The sequence below is a fragment of the Aspergillus pseudodeflectus genome (assembly GCF_044049435.1).
Source record: "Aspergillus pseudodeflectus strain CBS 756.74 chromosome Unknown BJX68scaffold_1, whole genome shotgun sequence".
NCBI classification, from domain to species: domain Eukaryota; kingdom Fungi; phylum Ascomycota; class Eurotiomycetes; order Eurotiales; family Aspergillaceae; genus Aspergillus; species Aspergillus pseudodeflectus.
The window spans coordinates 1845189-1860312 of NW_027263777.1; the positions used below are offsets into that span (position 1 = coordinate 1845189).

Below are 15124 nucleotides of genomic sequence, written 5' to 3' on the forward strand. Positions count from 1 at the left end.
TTACCGGGGTTTCACTGGCATGTCTAGATTTGCACAGCTCAGATAGAACTGGCAGATGTGTCCTAGAGTCTAAAAGAGAAGGAAAGATAATTTCTTGCAACTAGAATAGAACCAAGACTGGAAGCAGCAATGCAAGCAAGATCGCAAGGGAAGCATATTAATATTACCAGAAGGCTACATAGGCCGCCTAATGGCCTCCAAGCACTGCGACTATATACACTCAACAACTCTCACCATCCATTCATTCGTTCCTGGAGGACATGTACACCCCATTGCAGCGCACCATATTACCCAATAGAGTCCTCCTTTCATCCTTCCACAGGTAGTCGTTCCCACACGAGATCGTGTGCTTGTCAAATAGAGACCAGTCGTGGAGCCTGACTATGCGAGATAGCCGTGATTGTCGAGGGGGAAGCACGGAGCACAACGACTGATCCCCGCCTTTCGGCCAGCTTAGCCGAAGATGGCGCCGAGGATGCCAGAGATGAGCTGGACAATAGCGTTGATGAGCTGGAACACACCACGTTAGCTAGAAGCCCATCCACAGTCTCCCAAGTAAAGAAAGAAAGAGAGAAAGAAACATACCGGAGCAACCGCATCAATCAACCCACCAACGGCATCAACAAAGTCGTCCGTAAGCAACCGCGCCGCAGAACCCACAAGGCTAACAATCTGGCTGGTCGTGTTGTCGTTGAGCAACTTGGCAGCGTTGCGGAGGACGACCTGGATCTGCTGGAAGGTCTGCGGGTTGAGGAGGTCGAGGAGGGGTCCGATGGAGTTGATCAGGTCGCCGATGAGGCCGCCGAGTCCGCCGAGGATGTCGCCGCCGCCGGTGCCGTTCTGGCGCTCGACGAGGGCGTTTTTGAATTCCTCGATTGCTTCCGGGGCCGGGATGGCGAAGGCTAGGAAGGGGAGGGCGAGGAGGAGGAGGATTTGGAAGGACTTCATCTTGAAGAGCTGGCCTTGAATGCGCAAGGAGTTTAGGGTGAGTGTTTAGAGTTGATGGGGTAGCGTGAGCTTAAGAGAGAGAGAAGCTTGGGGCACCGGTGGACTCCTGGGATTCTGAGGTTGCTGATGGGGAGGAAGGTTGGGGGTGTACACTCGGGGTGCTTTTATATCTATGGCTCTGTTGTTCTCTGCTGGTGGGATGGACTTTGAAGGCTAGGCTAAGACCGCGCAATCTTAGTCTCCCCCGGCCCGTAGCTCCATGTGATGCGAGGATTACTTGATTCTGGCTGACTGCTTCGGCGAATTGCCCGCGGATCGACGGTGATAATCAGGAGAATCCAGGAGAAGGCAATGGCAACCACTGGGGGGAGTGCGGGGTTGGAGGCTGCAGGGTCGAGACTTTGTCATTGGACTTGGGAAATGAGGCCTCCTTCTGGCTGTAGACTAGCAGGAGGAGCTGCATCTGGCGCATTTGTTCCTGGCTAGTTTGCCACCGAATCCTTCTTGCTTGATATGTTGGGATTTGAATAATACGGAAAAATCACATTTAGCTAGCTATAGAAAATGGTAAAGAGTGTACGTAGATAGCACAAGAAAACCACAGTGTACTTCAGAGTACGAGTGAGACTGTGTACATGCCAACTCATGCTAGGTACAACTTCTGTATTCTGCGAGAGATCTTCCGACCAACAGACAACTAAGACATGTCCAATTACTACCAACGCACCCCCATCAGGTGGCGTCCCGTGGCATCACGCCTGGATCCTCTGGCGCCATGAGGGGCACCACCTTGTCGACCGTGGCCCCCCGGCCGGAACCGCCAGAGCAATTTCAGCAAGCCTCGCGATCGACAAGCGCATGTTGCGTCCGAATCCGTCTTTCCTACCTGATTTCGTCTCGCCGCGGAAGTGGCCAAGCGGACCGCGGAGAGCCAACCCTATATCCAATCCCATCGGCAGTCTTTTCCTGCTTTCTGGCACATTCTTCCGAGTCTTCCCCTGGCGCATCTGTGGGGTAGAAAGGGGCTCGTCACTCAGTCAGAGTCATATTCACAGTCACACTCGCTGCTCTTGTATGCATGTGTCCTTGGCAGCTGCCGGTGGATTCTTGGAGTATGTCTACCTCCCTTCCCCCGGGCCCTCCTCTTTTCTGACCTGACTGAGCCTTTATTTCTTTGTGTGGAGAACAAGTCTTGCTACTTCTCTCTGTCTGCTCGAGGTGAACTTCACTTCAAGACCATCACAGCTGTTGCCCGCTCCCCGTCAATCTTATCCAAGCCAACATGCGTTTCTCCATCATCTCCATCTTCTGCCTCGCGACTGCCGCCCTTGCGCAGGACGACGCACCGACTACCACCATCGATATTGGCAAGTTGCCTTCGCAGCTGTAAGTCTTCCCTTACCACGAGTGCCATGTCCCATCCACACTACAAACCACATACATACTAACATACCCAAAGCTCCCAACTTGCCGCCCTCCTCCCAACCCTGCCCCCCAACTGGGAACTCCCCGAGCGCTTCAGCAGCCTGCAAAGCGCGCTCCCCACTCCACCCCCCGGCATAGCCAAGGACGTCCTCGCCGCAATCCCCACGTCCGTCCTGCGCGGCCTCGTGAACCCGGCCTCGCGCAGCGCGCTGCAGGCCCAGGTCGCCAGCGACGGGCCACCACAGTGGTACCAGGACCTGCCGACCAGCGTGAAAGACTACTTTGCGCTGTTTGCGACGCAGATTGCGGATCGCAGTATTACGTATAACCCCGAGGCGGCTGTTGCGACTAATGGGAGTATTGAGGCGAGTACTGGGGATGATGATGGCGAGGGTGGCGAGGCGTGGGATCTGAATGAGGTTGTGCAGGATGAGGATGAGTCCGGGGCGATGGTGGCGTTTGAGCGCAAGGCGGTTAGCAGTAGTTTGCTTGTTGCGTTGGGGATTTTGGGGGTTGCTGTTGCGCTCTAGTTTGTCGTTGTGAGGATGTGGGTGAGTGGGTGAGGGGGACCGAGTCAGTTGTTTTGGTGCATGTGATGAGGCGAGGTTGAGTCGAGATGGGATGCGGGGAGAGGTGAGGGGATGGGATGGGACGAGTCGGCCGTGCTCCGGAGTAACTGATTGTATTTAGTCCCAGGACGGGAATAATCCTCAAGGGGTGCCTAGTAATGAAGTCTGGATTAATGGATTGGATCGCATCGCACTGCGTCGCTCCCAGGCAGGACAGCCAGCAGCCTCGCAGGCAATGCCATTTTCGCCCTAGTCTCGACAGCGGGGAAGACCCTACCTGAGCTACCGACGCCAACGGTAGTGAGAGGGGCAAGACAGAAAGGCTGTCGATCATCTCGCTTCGAGCCAGGGGCACCTCCTGTCATTTCCCTCTCGGCCCGAACTGGGGCTGCAGGGGATCTGCTTGTCCTCTCGGCGTGGCCCTGTCGACGACTAGATCGGACGCTAGACCCGCTAGAACCCTGGCTCACGCCTGCAGATGGGCTAGTATTTTACAAGCCACATACGCCGCGCTAACCCCCGGCCCGAGTGGGGTGCCAACGGTCCTGTCCTGGGGCGATGATGACTGGTCGATAACAATGGCCGTTATGCGTAGTTCGGGCCGGGAGTGCTGGCGGTGATACTTACACTTGGAGACTAGCTCTGTCTTGTTTTGTGGGTGCTCCACTGTCCTCAAGAAGTATGGATTGCGAGTAGACACAGGCAGTCCAGGAAGAAAAGCATTCGGTATAACAAGAATAGTATCTCCACGCGTGCGTAATCCCGAACCTAGAACCCCATCAGCGGCTTTCATATCCTTGATATGCAGCTGTCAGGGGCAAAAGAATGCGGAGTATTGCGGAGTATTGCGGAGAAGGCAATGGCAGTTCGGCTGTGCTAAGCCTAAGAAGATCTACTGAGTTTGTGGCCTTGAGATGTGAGGTGTGCGTCCTCTCCAAGCGGGAGACGTGTACGCTGATTTATCAGTCTGATCTGCCTGGTCGTCCTCTTCGGTCCAGTTGATTGTGACTCTAGACACATCTGCGCAAACTGTCTCGAGCTGGACAAGGCACTCCAGACAGAATGGATTCAAACGAAAAGGAACCTCTCTTAATCGAGCCCTCACCAGACGCATCGGGCTCCGATGCCTCACTTGGTTTCCAGAAGAGTCCCGGAAACAAGAGCCCAAAGATTGCGAAACTCAACAAGCCCCCGAGAAAACGCTCACGGATCGCCTGTACCTGGTGTCGAGACCGAAAGGTGCGCTGCGATGCCTCGAGCCACGGCGTCCCATGCACAAACTGCGAACTCGACCAGCAAGAATGCGTTGTGCATTCTGCATCCCAGTACGTATATTCCCATCTCCATACCCCGTCGAGCGTGTCGACCTAACAGAGGAATAGAAACCTCCGCACCAAAAGACCAGGCTGCGCACGCCACCAGCCCTACCCCTCCCCACCCAGCACCCTTAAATCCTCCGTCTTCCAATCCCCCGAAACATCCTCGCGAAGCCCTCTAATCTCACACACCTGGAACGAAAGCGACGCCGTCCCCTGGAACACGCCGCCAGTACAGGGAACCGCCGCCTCATCCACACCACCACACTTCGGACCCGTTTCCGACGTCTTCTACTCATTCCACCACTTCCTCAAACTCCCCGGACTCTCCGAGGTTCCGCAAGAGGATATCCAGTATCTGAATCTCAAGGGATGTTTTCGAGTGCCGTCTGGAGGGACGCTCGATGAGTTTGTCCGGAAATATTTCCTCTATGTCCATCCTTGTCTGCCGATTATCAACGAGGCCGAGTTTTGGCAGATGTATTATCATCAGTCAGGTGTTGGAGCAGAGGAGGGGGGGTTGAGTCTCTTTACGTTTCAGGCGATGCTTTTTGCGGCCTCGGGGGTATGTTGCTTTATCCCGATTTGTTAGGAAGGGTGGATGAGTGCTGACAGCGCGTATAGTTTGTGTCATCAAAAGCAATCAAATCTGCCGGATTTGTAGACGCTCGAACGGCGCGAAATGCCCTCTATACACGCGCGAAGGTACCCTTCCCACGCCTCTGCATACCAAAGACGACTCTAGCTAACGCATCCCAGCTCCTCTACGACCTAAACTGCGAAAAATCCATCCTCTCCACAATCCAGGGCTCGTTGTTACTAACCCACCACTCCTCGTCCTCGGACCTGCATGCCGGGTCCTTATGGCTCAGCATCGCAATCCAAAACGCCATCGTCTACAACGCGCTCCACCCATCCCCTGCCCCCCCTGCAAATCCAACCTTAACCTCAACCGCGGGCTCACCGACCAAGCAAGAAAACATCAAGCGCCGCATCTGGTGGTCGATCCTCCTCCGCGACAGAATCATCCCACTGGGTCTCCGCCGGCACCCACAAATCACCCCACAGACGATGGATCTCACTGGCGAGAGCTGCCTCACGCCGCTGGGCGAGCGGGATTTCGAGGATGAGATCTCGTGCTCGGAGGTTTATGATGCCGAGACGAAGAGGTTGCTAGCCAGGGTCCTGGGGATCCAGTGTGAGCTTGCGGTTGTTTTTTCCGATGTGCTTGTTCTTGTTAATTCGGGGGTTGGGACGGGGGTCGGCGTGGGGTTTATGGGGATGGGTGGTGCGTTTGGCCAGGGGAAGAGGCAGAGTCAGGCTCAGACTCAAGACCAGGCGCAGACGCAGACGCAGCAGGCTCAGTCGACAGCGAGTGTCAAGAAACAAGTCGCACAATGCAAAGCCGCACTCCTCAAGTGGTCCACAAACGCAAAGGCCGCGCTGGGGGCAGTCGTGAACTCGCACATGACGCACGAGTCGGTCAGTCTGTACTTTGGTTTGACATTCTTCTATTACCAGTGAGTGTCCCTCTGTCCATTCCAGGCTTTCATAAAAGGTGGATAAAAAGTCGATATTGACTGAGAAATCAGCGCCGCCCGCCTCGCCCTGTGCAACTTTGAAGCCCTCACCCTCCAGCTAAACAAGCCCTTGGCCACCGACACACCCACCGAAACCTCCTCAGCCGCAGCCGAAGAAGCAGAAGCAGACCACGAGCGTATCCAAGATGACCTCGAAGACGCAACAGGCTGTATCACAGATACAATCAAACGGTTCCTCGCGCAGGGCGTCGCGCACCATTTACCTATTAGCACGTAAGACACCCCTCCCCCTCCCCCTCCCCCCTCTCCCCTCTCCCCTCTCCCCACTTAAAGAAGACACACCAATCTAACCCTATCTTTTTGATCGTGTAGAATCCCCCTAACAGCCCACCCCCTGCTCCTCTCCGCGCTAGACGTAAAACTCTCGTCGACAAAATCCCAATCCGCAACCCGCAAGCGCCGCTTCCGCTACTACGCCAACCTCATGCAGGTCTACCAGCACCGCTACGACGGGACCGATACCGTCGCCGGGTTCATCCAGCAGACATTGCAGGTTGCGGATTGGATTCTGCCGAGGGCTGCGGCGGGGTTTGGTGTGAGGGTGAGGGACCGAGCGGGGGGAGGGAAGGAGAGTACGAGTACTGCTCAGGCTGCTGCTGCTGGGGGTGGTGGTGGTGGTGCCGACGCAGGGACGAGAGGGGGCCGTGGCGGGAGTGCGAGTCCGAGTCAGAGCCCGCCTCCTGCGCCCGCGAGCTGGTCGGAGCTTTTCGCCGAGTATCCCAAGCTCTATCTCCGGTTGACGCTTGCGCTGGACTACGGGTTTGGTCGCGGGTATTTCCCTGCGTATACGGAGATCCACGAGTTGCTTGGTGGTGGTGGAGACGATGTCGGGCCCAGGAGTCTGGAGGGCTCTCTTGGGACTGGACCTGGACCTGGACCCGGATCCATGCCTGCGTCGTCGATTCTCGCGTCGGATTCGAGGGCTTCGCCAACGAGTCCTAGTTTCGGTGGTCCCGGTCCCGGTCCTACTGGTGGTGCGGCGCCGCATCTGGTGTCGGGGACGGCCTATACACTGCTTGGGCCGGAACACCCACACCAACACCAACTCCAACCTCAACAACAGCACCTTCAGCCGCCACCGCTATCCTCGCAGCACGGACTGCCTATTGCCATGGGGAGTGCCGAAAAAGCGATCCTCGATCCACTGGGCATCGCAAGCTACGACCCCGCCATGCTGGAGCAGTACGCATACCCTACGCAGCTCTCACCTACGCAACTGCCATTCTCACATCAGGATTATGGGTGCGGAATGTATACGCTCCGGGGTGGGTCTTTACTGGATGAAAGTGGGAGTCCTGAATTTCTCAACCTGGGGAGCTCGGCGTCGGAGTACTCGGATGGAGTGCTTGGGGGTGGGGTTCCGGTGGGCATGGTGGAGGAGGGTGTTGTTAGTGCGTAAGGCACTTTTGCGATGCTATGTCATGTGTTATGTTTGTATGAAATTTGAAACCAGGCGCGTAGGATTGTTCTATGCTTGCTCACACACGGGTAACCAGGGCATGAAATCTGCGGCCGGACCGCGGGGAGCAGGATGCGGACGGAAGGACCAAGAACGCAAAGGGGGTGGGGAGGACGAGAACACGCGGGGACGAATCGGCGCGATAATAGCACGAAAGACCGATCTTATTTCTGTACAGTATGAACAAATGCAATGCAGCTTGACCAGACACAGTTAGATAGAATACATTCTCCCCACAATGGCGCTGCGCTCGAACCCCCTGCTCCTTCCGACAGAGCCCAAACAGGGCATCGTCTCGCAGCAGGGTCCTCGCAGGAGCCGAAACGGTAAAAGATCTCAACAAAACCAGAGGCACAAACCAATCGGCAGACACACAGCTCTTCAAAGTTAACCGCTAGCTCAAACATGGGGAGGCCACATCACACGCCCCCAGGCCAGGATCCGCGGAGGATTTGCGGTCCCGCGGCATCTCGGGATCGGAGCCAGCTAGGGCATGTCAGGGGCTTGGCCTACCCCGTAAACCGAGCCGTCGTTGCTGTCGGTCTGGTCGTCATTGGACTCGTTGGCGGGGTGTGGATACGTCAGGGAATAGAGCATAGATGGGCCGTTTCCGGCCGTCTCATTATAGTAGTCAAGTACCCACATGTTAGATGCTTGGTTCTCGTCGTCTCTCATGTATACTTGGCCAAAGTCACCAGGATGGTTCAACTCGTTTCCCACAATAGTGGTGGGAATACTACCAGAATGTCCCACCTGGTCATATGATACCACCTGGTTAGGTGAGGGTTGGAAGAATGGTACTGCCGTGGGAGGCATCTGGTTCAAGAAGTCAAGGTTGATAGGTCCTTGGTCAAATGTCACGGGCGTAGTTTGATAATTGTACACGTTCCCATACACAGCTCCATCCTGCCAGAGTGCTCCGGGTAACGTCGGGACCTGCAGAGGAGGCTTGGCCATTCCCACAAGAGGGCCGCCTGCAATGGCGCTGGACATGGGCATCGCATCAGTCTGGGGTCGAATGATAGACAGTGGCCTAGTGGGCGGGCAGTAGGAGGGACACCAAAAGTCTGCCCCTGTAGCGTCGGAAGGGTTGATCAAGTCTGTCTTTGTCATCCAAGGAAGCCTGACCTTTGGAGTATCCGGTGGTGTATTTAGAAGAAACTCGGGAATGTCGTTGTCATGCGGTAACCGGCCTACAGAGAGGCTGTAGTCGACCGAGGTGGAGATCAAAAGATACGCCCTGGGGTAGCAGATCCAAAGATCTGGCCAGGTGGCCAACCGGTTTCCGGCACCAAGCTTGAGGCTGTGGTTCATGTTCGCACTCTTTGCCATTTGAGCGGAAGGGCCACCAGCACCAGGGAGGTGCGACCGATTCTCACGAAGCAACACTTCTTGAGAGAGGCTGTATACCAGCTTGAGGATCTGGTTCGTTCCAACGGCGACATAGTTTGTTACATTGTACAGAAGCGCTAATCGACGATATATGTCTGCTAACAAATCGACGTGTCGTCTTCGCAGGGTCATGTCCTCGTATGATCGTGCAAGCTTCGCGTCGAGTGCGGCATTAACCAAGGGCGTCGCGACAAAAGCGAGACTACCAGTGTTAGCGATGAAGAGAGATGGCAGCCGGGAAACTTACGTGCAGAGCGGAATATTTTCAACATTCTGGACGTCGCTGAAATACTCCATTGTTTCGGTCAAGCTGCCCACCGCATCCTTGAGATAGCTTCCACATTCGCATAACTGGTTCGTGTAGCTCTTCCCGGCAAAGTCTGCATGGCTTTCTACAATAAGTGCTTCATAGTGGGCTAGGTTAGATTGCGCAGCGCTAAGTCGGTTAGTATGAAGCAATCAAAGCACATCTTGCCAAACTCACTAATAGTACATATAAGTCACTTTGATAAATGTCGTTACCGGGGAGGGCAGGACGGAGCCGTTGGGTAGCGTTTGTGGTGGAGCAAATCTTCGCTCCCACTGAAGAAGTTCGTTCCTTAATCGCTTAATTTCGCATCGGTGCGACTGAAAGGCTTTGAACGAGAGAGAAGGTGAAGATACACCATTTGTCGTAAACATGAAGGTTGCCATGTCGGTCACCAAGACCGCCAGGCGACACTGGTGTTGCAGGGTCTCGAAAAGTATTTGCTTCGACTCCTTATCGTACACGTGAGAATTGGAGATCTCATCGGCAAAGTCCGCTTCTTCTAAATAGCTTGTCTCCGCGTTGAAATGCTTCGAGGTAATCTGTGTGCGACGGCGCAACCCGAGGCAGAGGCACCTGTCTCGGAGGAGAATTGACCACCATAATCGTTTCTTCATCGCATCCCGCAGGTCACCGGCGAAAGAAACGGGTTGCTGCCCAAGGATTACAGTGTTTTGTGTGGCATAGACAAGCCATAGGCTGCCTGTCTGGGGATCGTCTGGCGAGACCTGATGCGAAAGGAGGACCGAACCTTGTGCCTTGTTCAGAGGGGAGTTTTCGGCGCGTAGGTCGAACAACAGCTAGATGAAAGCCAAATGTGAGAAACTGAGCAGCCTGTATTGAAAGGGATCGATTACTCTGGGCAAAACTCACCTTAGCCCGCTTATAAAACGATGCCCTTGCAGTCTCTTTATCGGTAAAGCCACATTTCTGAATAGTTTCGAGAGAAACATCCTAGAACCGGTCAGTTGATCGAATGGCAGGAGGGATAGCCCGGCATACGGAACACGCCATGAACAGCATTGCATGAAAGACAAAGAGCGATATTTTCTGGTCGGAACTTTGTATAGGCCCGTCCCGTTGCAAGTATACGCGCCAGAATTTCGCTTCGTCCAGAACTGGAGTCTGAGGGTGTGTGTGCAGGAAGAATTTCGTAATGAATTCATCGAGGGCCGGCTGCTCAGGTAAAGAAAAACACCCTTTGGACCGCAGATAGGAAACGTCCTCTTTGTCCAGTGCTTGAAGATTATTCAACTCGAGGAATGAGTACCGTGAAAAGTCGACGCTGCCTGGTGGGGTTGCATCTCTTGTATGCGCGTCTATCAAACAACATTATGGTCAATGGTTAGCCTTTCAGATTGCCTTTGCGAGAGACCAAGGGTGTTCACCGTCAGCGCGCCGCGTCGGCCGCTCGTCTGAAGTCGGCGAGCCAGTAAGAACATTCTGGTAGAAATTCCTCGAGCTGTTTCAGAAGTTAGCTGGGCTTGCGGCACGATATCGGCAGATGGATCTCGATCGGTACGGGTTGAGATAACTCGGGCCGGGCCACTGACAATCGAGGAAGCTTCTCTCGAAGAATACACGTCTCTTTGCCGTCTTGGAGACACCTTGTACACGGACATCCGCGAAATGAAGCGTCGCAGCGCAATTTGCGTTGGTGACAAGAGACACAGGCACGAGAAGCCCTCCTACCGTGCTGGGAGAACATTTCGGTACTCTGGATGATAAGATTTCGTGGAGTTTGTCGCTGATAATTTTCTCTTGGTCAAGAGCCGACGGCAGCTAGCTGGTTTTGTCGGTAAATGCAAGGAGAAAGTTGATCGCGACCCGGGACGCGAGGTTCTCGAACGCTGACTCGAAGTCGGGGTCTCATTCGAAGCGATACCGAGGGATATAGTAAGTCGACTGGGGCAGCTCAGCTGGGCCTCGTTCGCCGTAAGGATTGTTGGGGAGGGCTAGGCAGGACTAGGGATAGTCATCTGGGCAGGAACGTCTCAATACCCCGCACGAAAGATGGTTGGAGGGTCATAGGAGGTAATTGGGTTCAGTCCCTGGATCTGTCCAGAAGGATGAAGATGGCGAGATGGAAGGTTCAGGAGTGGCGACAGTGAGACTACAAACGGCAAACCGGGCGTGAGACTCCGTCTCGGAATCCAGCCCAGTTAGGAGTCGAGGATTCCGGGCTCACGAGTGAAGTCGACAGCTTGGAAGCTAGAGCAGGCCGTCCAGCATGTGAGAACTTTCATGTGTAAAGTAGACTGAGAACTCTGTATAGCACCTCTCCAAGGTCTTTTTTCGTGTCAGCAATCGATCGCTACGCGGAGTGCAATTCTCCGAGCACCAAAGTTCCAAGCTATTGCTCGCTCGCATGCGTGTCCAGGATTGGAATAGGGCCACGATTGATGACGGTTGGGGCTGGCAGCAATAATAAGCGGACTGCAGGCCCAAAAAGGGCATTTATAAGGGTCTGAATTAATCAACCAGCACCACACTGTGAGTGCTCGAGAGTCCAGTGAAAGTCTGAAACCGCTTTTAGGCCGCGCTACCTTTCCGGGGTCCGACGTCGACCTAGGCGAAGAATACCGGGCATCGTGATTGGACAGGTCTGTGACTGGTGGAATCCTGGATGATGTTTATGACACGCTATTTTGGTTCCGCAGCAGATTGGCGCTTGGCAGACGCGGGGATGGCATGTGAGCCTGCGACTTGGAGACGCTCGTATCATGTCCAGTCAGAGCCTCGGCGGGTTACATACTCATTATTCATAAACAACGAGTCATGGCTACTCGCTGACCACTCATCCGTACCTTTTCCCAGCGAGGTCCCAGGAAAAAGCAAGGACAGCGTCCTGCTAGCCCAGCGTGGCGTGAATCTATCGTAAGCGAGGTGTCCGTATCGGTAGTCTCACCCCAACCGCGTGATCCTGCTGTCCAATGTCCATCGCAACTTTAGCTGTTTCAGATAAGCTTTGAGTTTGTCAAACAAACTGCCAGGTGAAGCCGACCTGGGCCAGGAAAAGCCCCGTTGCGTGCTGCAAGGAACCGCGTGCTTGGGCCACAGAGAGTTCAGGACAAATCCATTAAGTCGTCGTCTACCCTGGCCAGGCTTTGACTTGTCAAACCGACAGACACAGCGTATTCCTCAAGGATCCTTAATGACTCGCTACAAACCAGGCCTATATTCCAGCAGCAAATGTTATGCTCCACCTCACACAGGCGACGATAGTCGACTCGGCACCGGCCAGGCAGGTCAAGTGAGGGAAGCTCAGAGCTTGGGGGCGCCGGTGCTACGTCCATCTTAAGCCAACCCGCCTAACAGACTCCGGTCCGGTATATGGCCCAGAGTAAGAGCACTCCATGGACATGAACGCGCGCCGATTTTGCATGAACCGTCGGCTCCTCATCAGCGAACTCCTGAAGGTCCCTTCGAAGGGCGTTCACATCCCAAAGCATCATGAAAACGCGGCCGACCGTAAAGTACTCCCTCGCACTGCATTGGCCACGAGACCAAGACACCACAAGTTGATGAGCTTGACGATACCGACGGCTGATGAACCATGTAGGATCATAGTATTCTGCTCCACCACTCTTGAGGCCGATATGTTCAAAGATTCCAGGATCACAATTGCTCCAGAGTTCCTGTAATATGGTGTCTTCGTCCTCGTATGTGCAGCCTGACTCCAGTTTATACCTGTCCTGGCCGTGCCTTGTGCAAACAAGAAGGCCTCCTCCACCTTTGTTCATGGCAGACTCATAGGGCGCGACCAGGCTGAATGAAGAGAATTAGCGTACAATCTTTCAGATGGATTTCAAAAAATATCAATACAATCGAGTCATCGCCTGGAATCGATTCAGCGCCCATAGCGCAGAGTGTGCTCTTTGTTGGACGGCGCCCTCATCTACAACCTCGCTCGTCATCGCTGTAAACAGCCCTTCCATTGCCAGCTTTGCCTCGCAAATCCACTGAATTCCCTGCGACATGAAGTTGCCAGACCATAATCCCTCCCTTGTCAGCGACCGTAATTGCCAAAGTGTTCGGATGAGGCAGCAGAGATCGAGAATTACTGGATGATATGCGGGGTCGGGCGATCGAAGCTGGACAATAAGCTGGATTAATCCAAAAATGACGCCATCTTGATGCAGAAGACTGAGTTCGGAAAGAATATTGTCGCGAAGGCCCTCCATCGTGCAGAGTTGTGCTCGTGTGCAGGTGTTGTTTTTACGAGTGTCGAGTCGCGGGATGAGGATGGGAGAAGAGAAGGGATCTCGTGATCTCTCCTTCGTTTCCATAAACACAAGAAACTTCTCTTTCTCACCTGTCCATCAATCCGATCTTGATCACCGCTCTTGATACTCAAGTCAACTATGACCAGAGAACACTGCGCTCGATCTGTCTTGTGATTTCCGAGGATAAGGGCCAGTTTTGTGATATCTTGATATATTTCCTTCGCTCCTAGGTGCATGTACCTCGTTGCCTATCAGTGACCCGCCATGGAACAACGGCGTACAACAAGAGCCTGTGACTTTTGGCATAGGCGGGACCGGCGCTGTCGACCAAGCGGAGACCCTGTTAAGTGTACAACCAGCGCTGAGTGCGCCGTATCCTGTACATGGGCCAGGACTCCAGCAAAACGCGGAACCAAGCCGCGGCAAGAGAGTACGTCCTGGAAGATCGACGAGAGTAGGCATGGCTCGCAGGATCATATCCAGGCTCTGATCGACAATTGCTTCGAGTCAATATGTCCAATCTGCGTCCTTGATATGATGAGCGACTATCTCCTTCTGCTGACTATAACCGATGCTCAGTGTTCTGACCGTGCACGAATCGACCTTCCACGCGCTGGGCGGAGGGGATATCCCAAGCAGCCGAGATGTTTCGTTCGACTGATGGCTATTTTTCCTTTAAGTGCGCGGCGCATACGAATAAGGGTCATGCTTATACTGCACGATCAAATATCAGACACAATCGACCCAGCTGGCAAGGGCTACGCTTCCCACGGAGATTGAACAGTTTCGGTCCCCAGAATACCTTCAGGCACTCAATGATAGCGCTGGAAAAAAACGACATGGCATTACTACAGGTTTATACCACGCTGTACTCATCGAGCAAGGCTTCTGCAATGGAGATCGATGGCCGCTGTCCCTATTACCTGTCGAGCGGGAAGAGCATCGACGACTATTTTGGCATACTTACGGACTCGAGGCACACAGTTTGGTTGTCCTCGGCCACGCCGTGCGCTGTCTCGAGCGGCAAGCTGCTGTCACGTATTCGACACCCTTCGGTGACGACGGAAGTAAGGCTACAAAGGCCGAATGTCTCGAAGGCCGGAATCTAGTTACCGACCTCTACCGTTGAATCGAGCACCTGATTGCGCAAATTAAGCCGTCTCAGCGGGCGACAGCGATACAGTGGGCTTCCCAGCAGATCCTCTCCACGGACTTTATCCTCGACTTCGCCCCAAATTCTCAGACCCTAGGGCCGATTTCTCGTCCATAGCATAATCTACCGAACAAATTTCCCGTTGCGCCCACAATTTCTTCAAAGGTCGCTAATATTCGACGTGGCTTTTAAGCGGCGAATATCGCTTGCACCTACCACGTGAATATTCTCCTGGAATTCGGGTTCGCAGTGGTTGAACGCATGTGCTGACTGGTAGTTGTTGAAAATGGTCTCCCTCCTCGCAACCAATGGCTCTCTGCATTCTCGGTTTGATTCACGCTATCTCAACGGTTCCGGCGGAGTACATGCGAGCAACGAGCACGGCGATTGTGAGCCTACATATGTCTCGCTATCTGCTTCTTACCCTGGTCACTGACTTCTCTATAGCTTCAGGAGTTATCCGGTTTTGGCCACATACTAAGCCGATTACATCTCACGATCAGATGACTGCCGAGTACAACAACTCCGGGAAGTCATGCAAATACTCAACTGCAGGAGCTGAGATATCTCACTTGTTGACATGTTGGCAGGCTTTGCATAGCCGAACTTTTCGAGACGCTGGCGTCGGCGATGACCTTGGCGTACAAGATCAGCATGGGCTTGCATCACTACGTACAGAATATTGATTTATTCCTACAAGATGCCTCATCTACCGCTCCCCGGGTACC

General features: G+C 54.1%; 5 protein-coding genes across 5 annotated transcripts; 2 read left to right on the forward strand and 3 right to left on the reverse strand.

Moving 5' to 3' along the window:
* Positions 1-453: 453 nt before the first annotated feature.
* Positions 454-948, reverse strand: BJX68DRAFT_251731 (uncharacterized protein; the record flags this gene model as incomplete). Its single annotated transcript, XM_071042442.1, has 2 exons — positions 454-510; positions 586-948. 2 exons carry the CDS (start codon positions 946-948, stop codon positions 454-456), a joined length of 420 nt encoding a protein of 139 aa, XP_070906058.1.
* A 1282-nt stretch (positions 949-2230) lies between these two features.
* BJX68DRAFT_260767 (uncharacterized protein) lies at positions 2231-2903 on the forward strand (the record flags this gene model as incomplete). The annotated part of the gene is made up of 2 exons (XM_071043979.1): positions 2231-2334; positions 2408-2903. 2 exons carry the CDS (start codon positions 2231-2233, stop codon positions 2901-2903), a joined length of 600 nt encoding a protein of 199 aa, XP_070906059.1.
* A 1101-nt stretch (positions 2904-4004) lies between these two features.
* Positions 4005-7258, forward strand: BJX68DRAFT_260768 (Zn(II)2Cys6 transcription factor; the record flags this gene model as incomplete). Its single annotated transcript, XM_071043980.1, has 6 exons — positions 4005-4267; positions 4325-4823; positions 4883-4963; positions 5018-5778; positions 5851-6072; positions 6172-7258. 6 exons carry the CDS (start codon positions 4005-4007, stop codon positions 7256-7258), a joined length of 2913 nt encoding a protein of 970 aa, XP_070906060.1.
* A 411-nt stretch (positions 7259-7669) lies between these two features.
* On the reverse strand, positions 7670-10976 carry BJX68DRAFT_14041 (Zn(II)2Cys6 transcription factor). Its single transcript, XM_071036460.1, has 7 exons — positions 10571-10976; positions 10406-10479; positions 10020-10336; positions 9891-9971; positions 9195-9817; positions 8958-9146; positions 7670-8912 (listed from the first exon to the last, which is right to left on the reverse strand). Exons 1-7 carry the CDS (start codon positions 10723-10725, stop codon positions 7805-7807), a joined length of 2547 nt encoding a protein of 848 aa, XP_070906061.1. The 5' UTR covers positions 10726-10976; the 3' UTR covers positions 7670-7804.
* Positions 10977-12106: 1130 nt separating this feature from the next.
* BJX68DRAFT_223570 (uncharacterized protein) lies at positions 12107-13147 on the reverse strand (the record flags this gene model as incomplete). The annotated part of the gene is made up of 2 exons (XM_071038168.1): positions 12107-12785; positions 12843-13147. Coding segments are annotated over 2 exons (762 nt in total), but the record flags the coding sequence as incomplete, so codon positions are not given.
* Positions 13148-15124: the final 1977 nt, after the last annotated feature.

What these genes read in the sequence shown, in the direction of transcription:
- BJX68DRAFT_14041 (XM_071036460.1), bottom strand. Translation starts at nt 10,725, where the DNA reads ATGTTCTCCCAGCACGGTAGGAGGGCTTCTCGTGCCTGTGTCTCTTGT. An exon ending in TGCTGTTCATGGCGTGTTCC is followed by an intron (nt 9,972 to 10,019) that starts GTATGCCGGGCT and finishes GACCGGTTCTAG; the next exon opens with GATGTTTCTCTCGAAACTAT. An exon ending in GAAAATATTCCGCTCTGCAC is followed by an intron (nt 8,913 to 8,957) that starts GTAAGTTTCCCG and finishes TAACACTGGTAG; the next exon opens with TCTCGCTTTTGTCGCGACGC.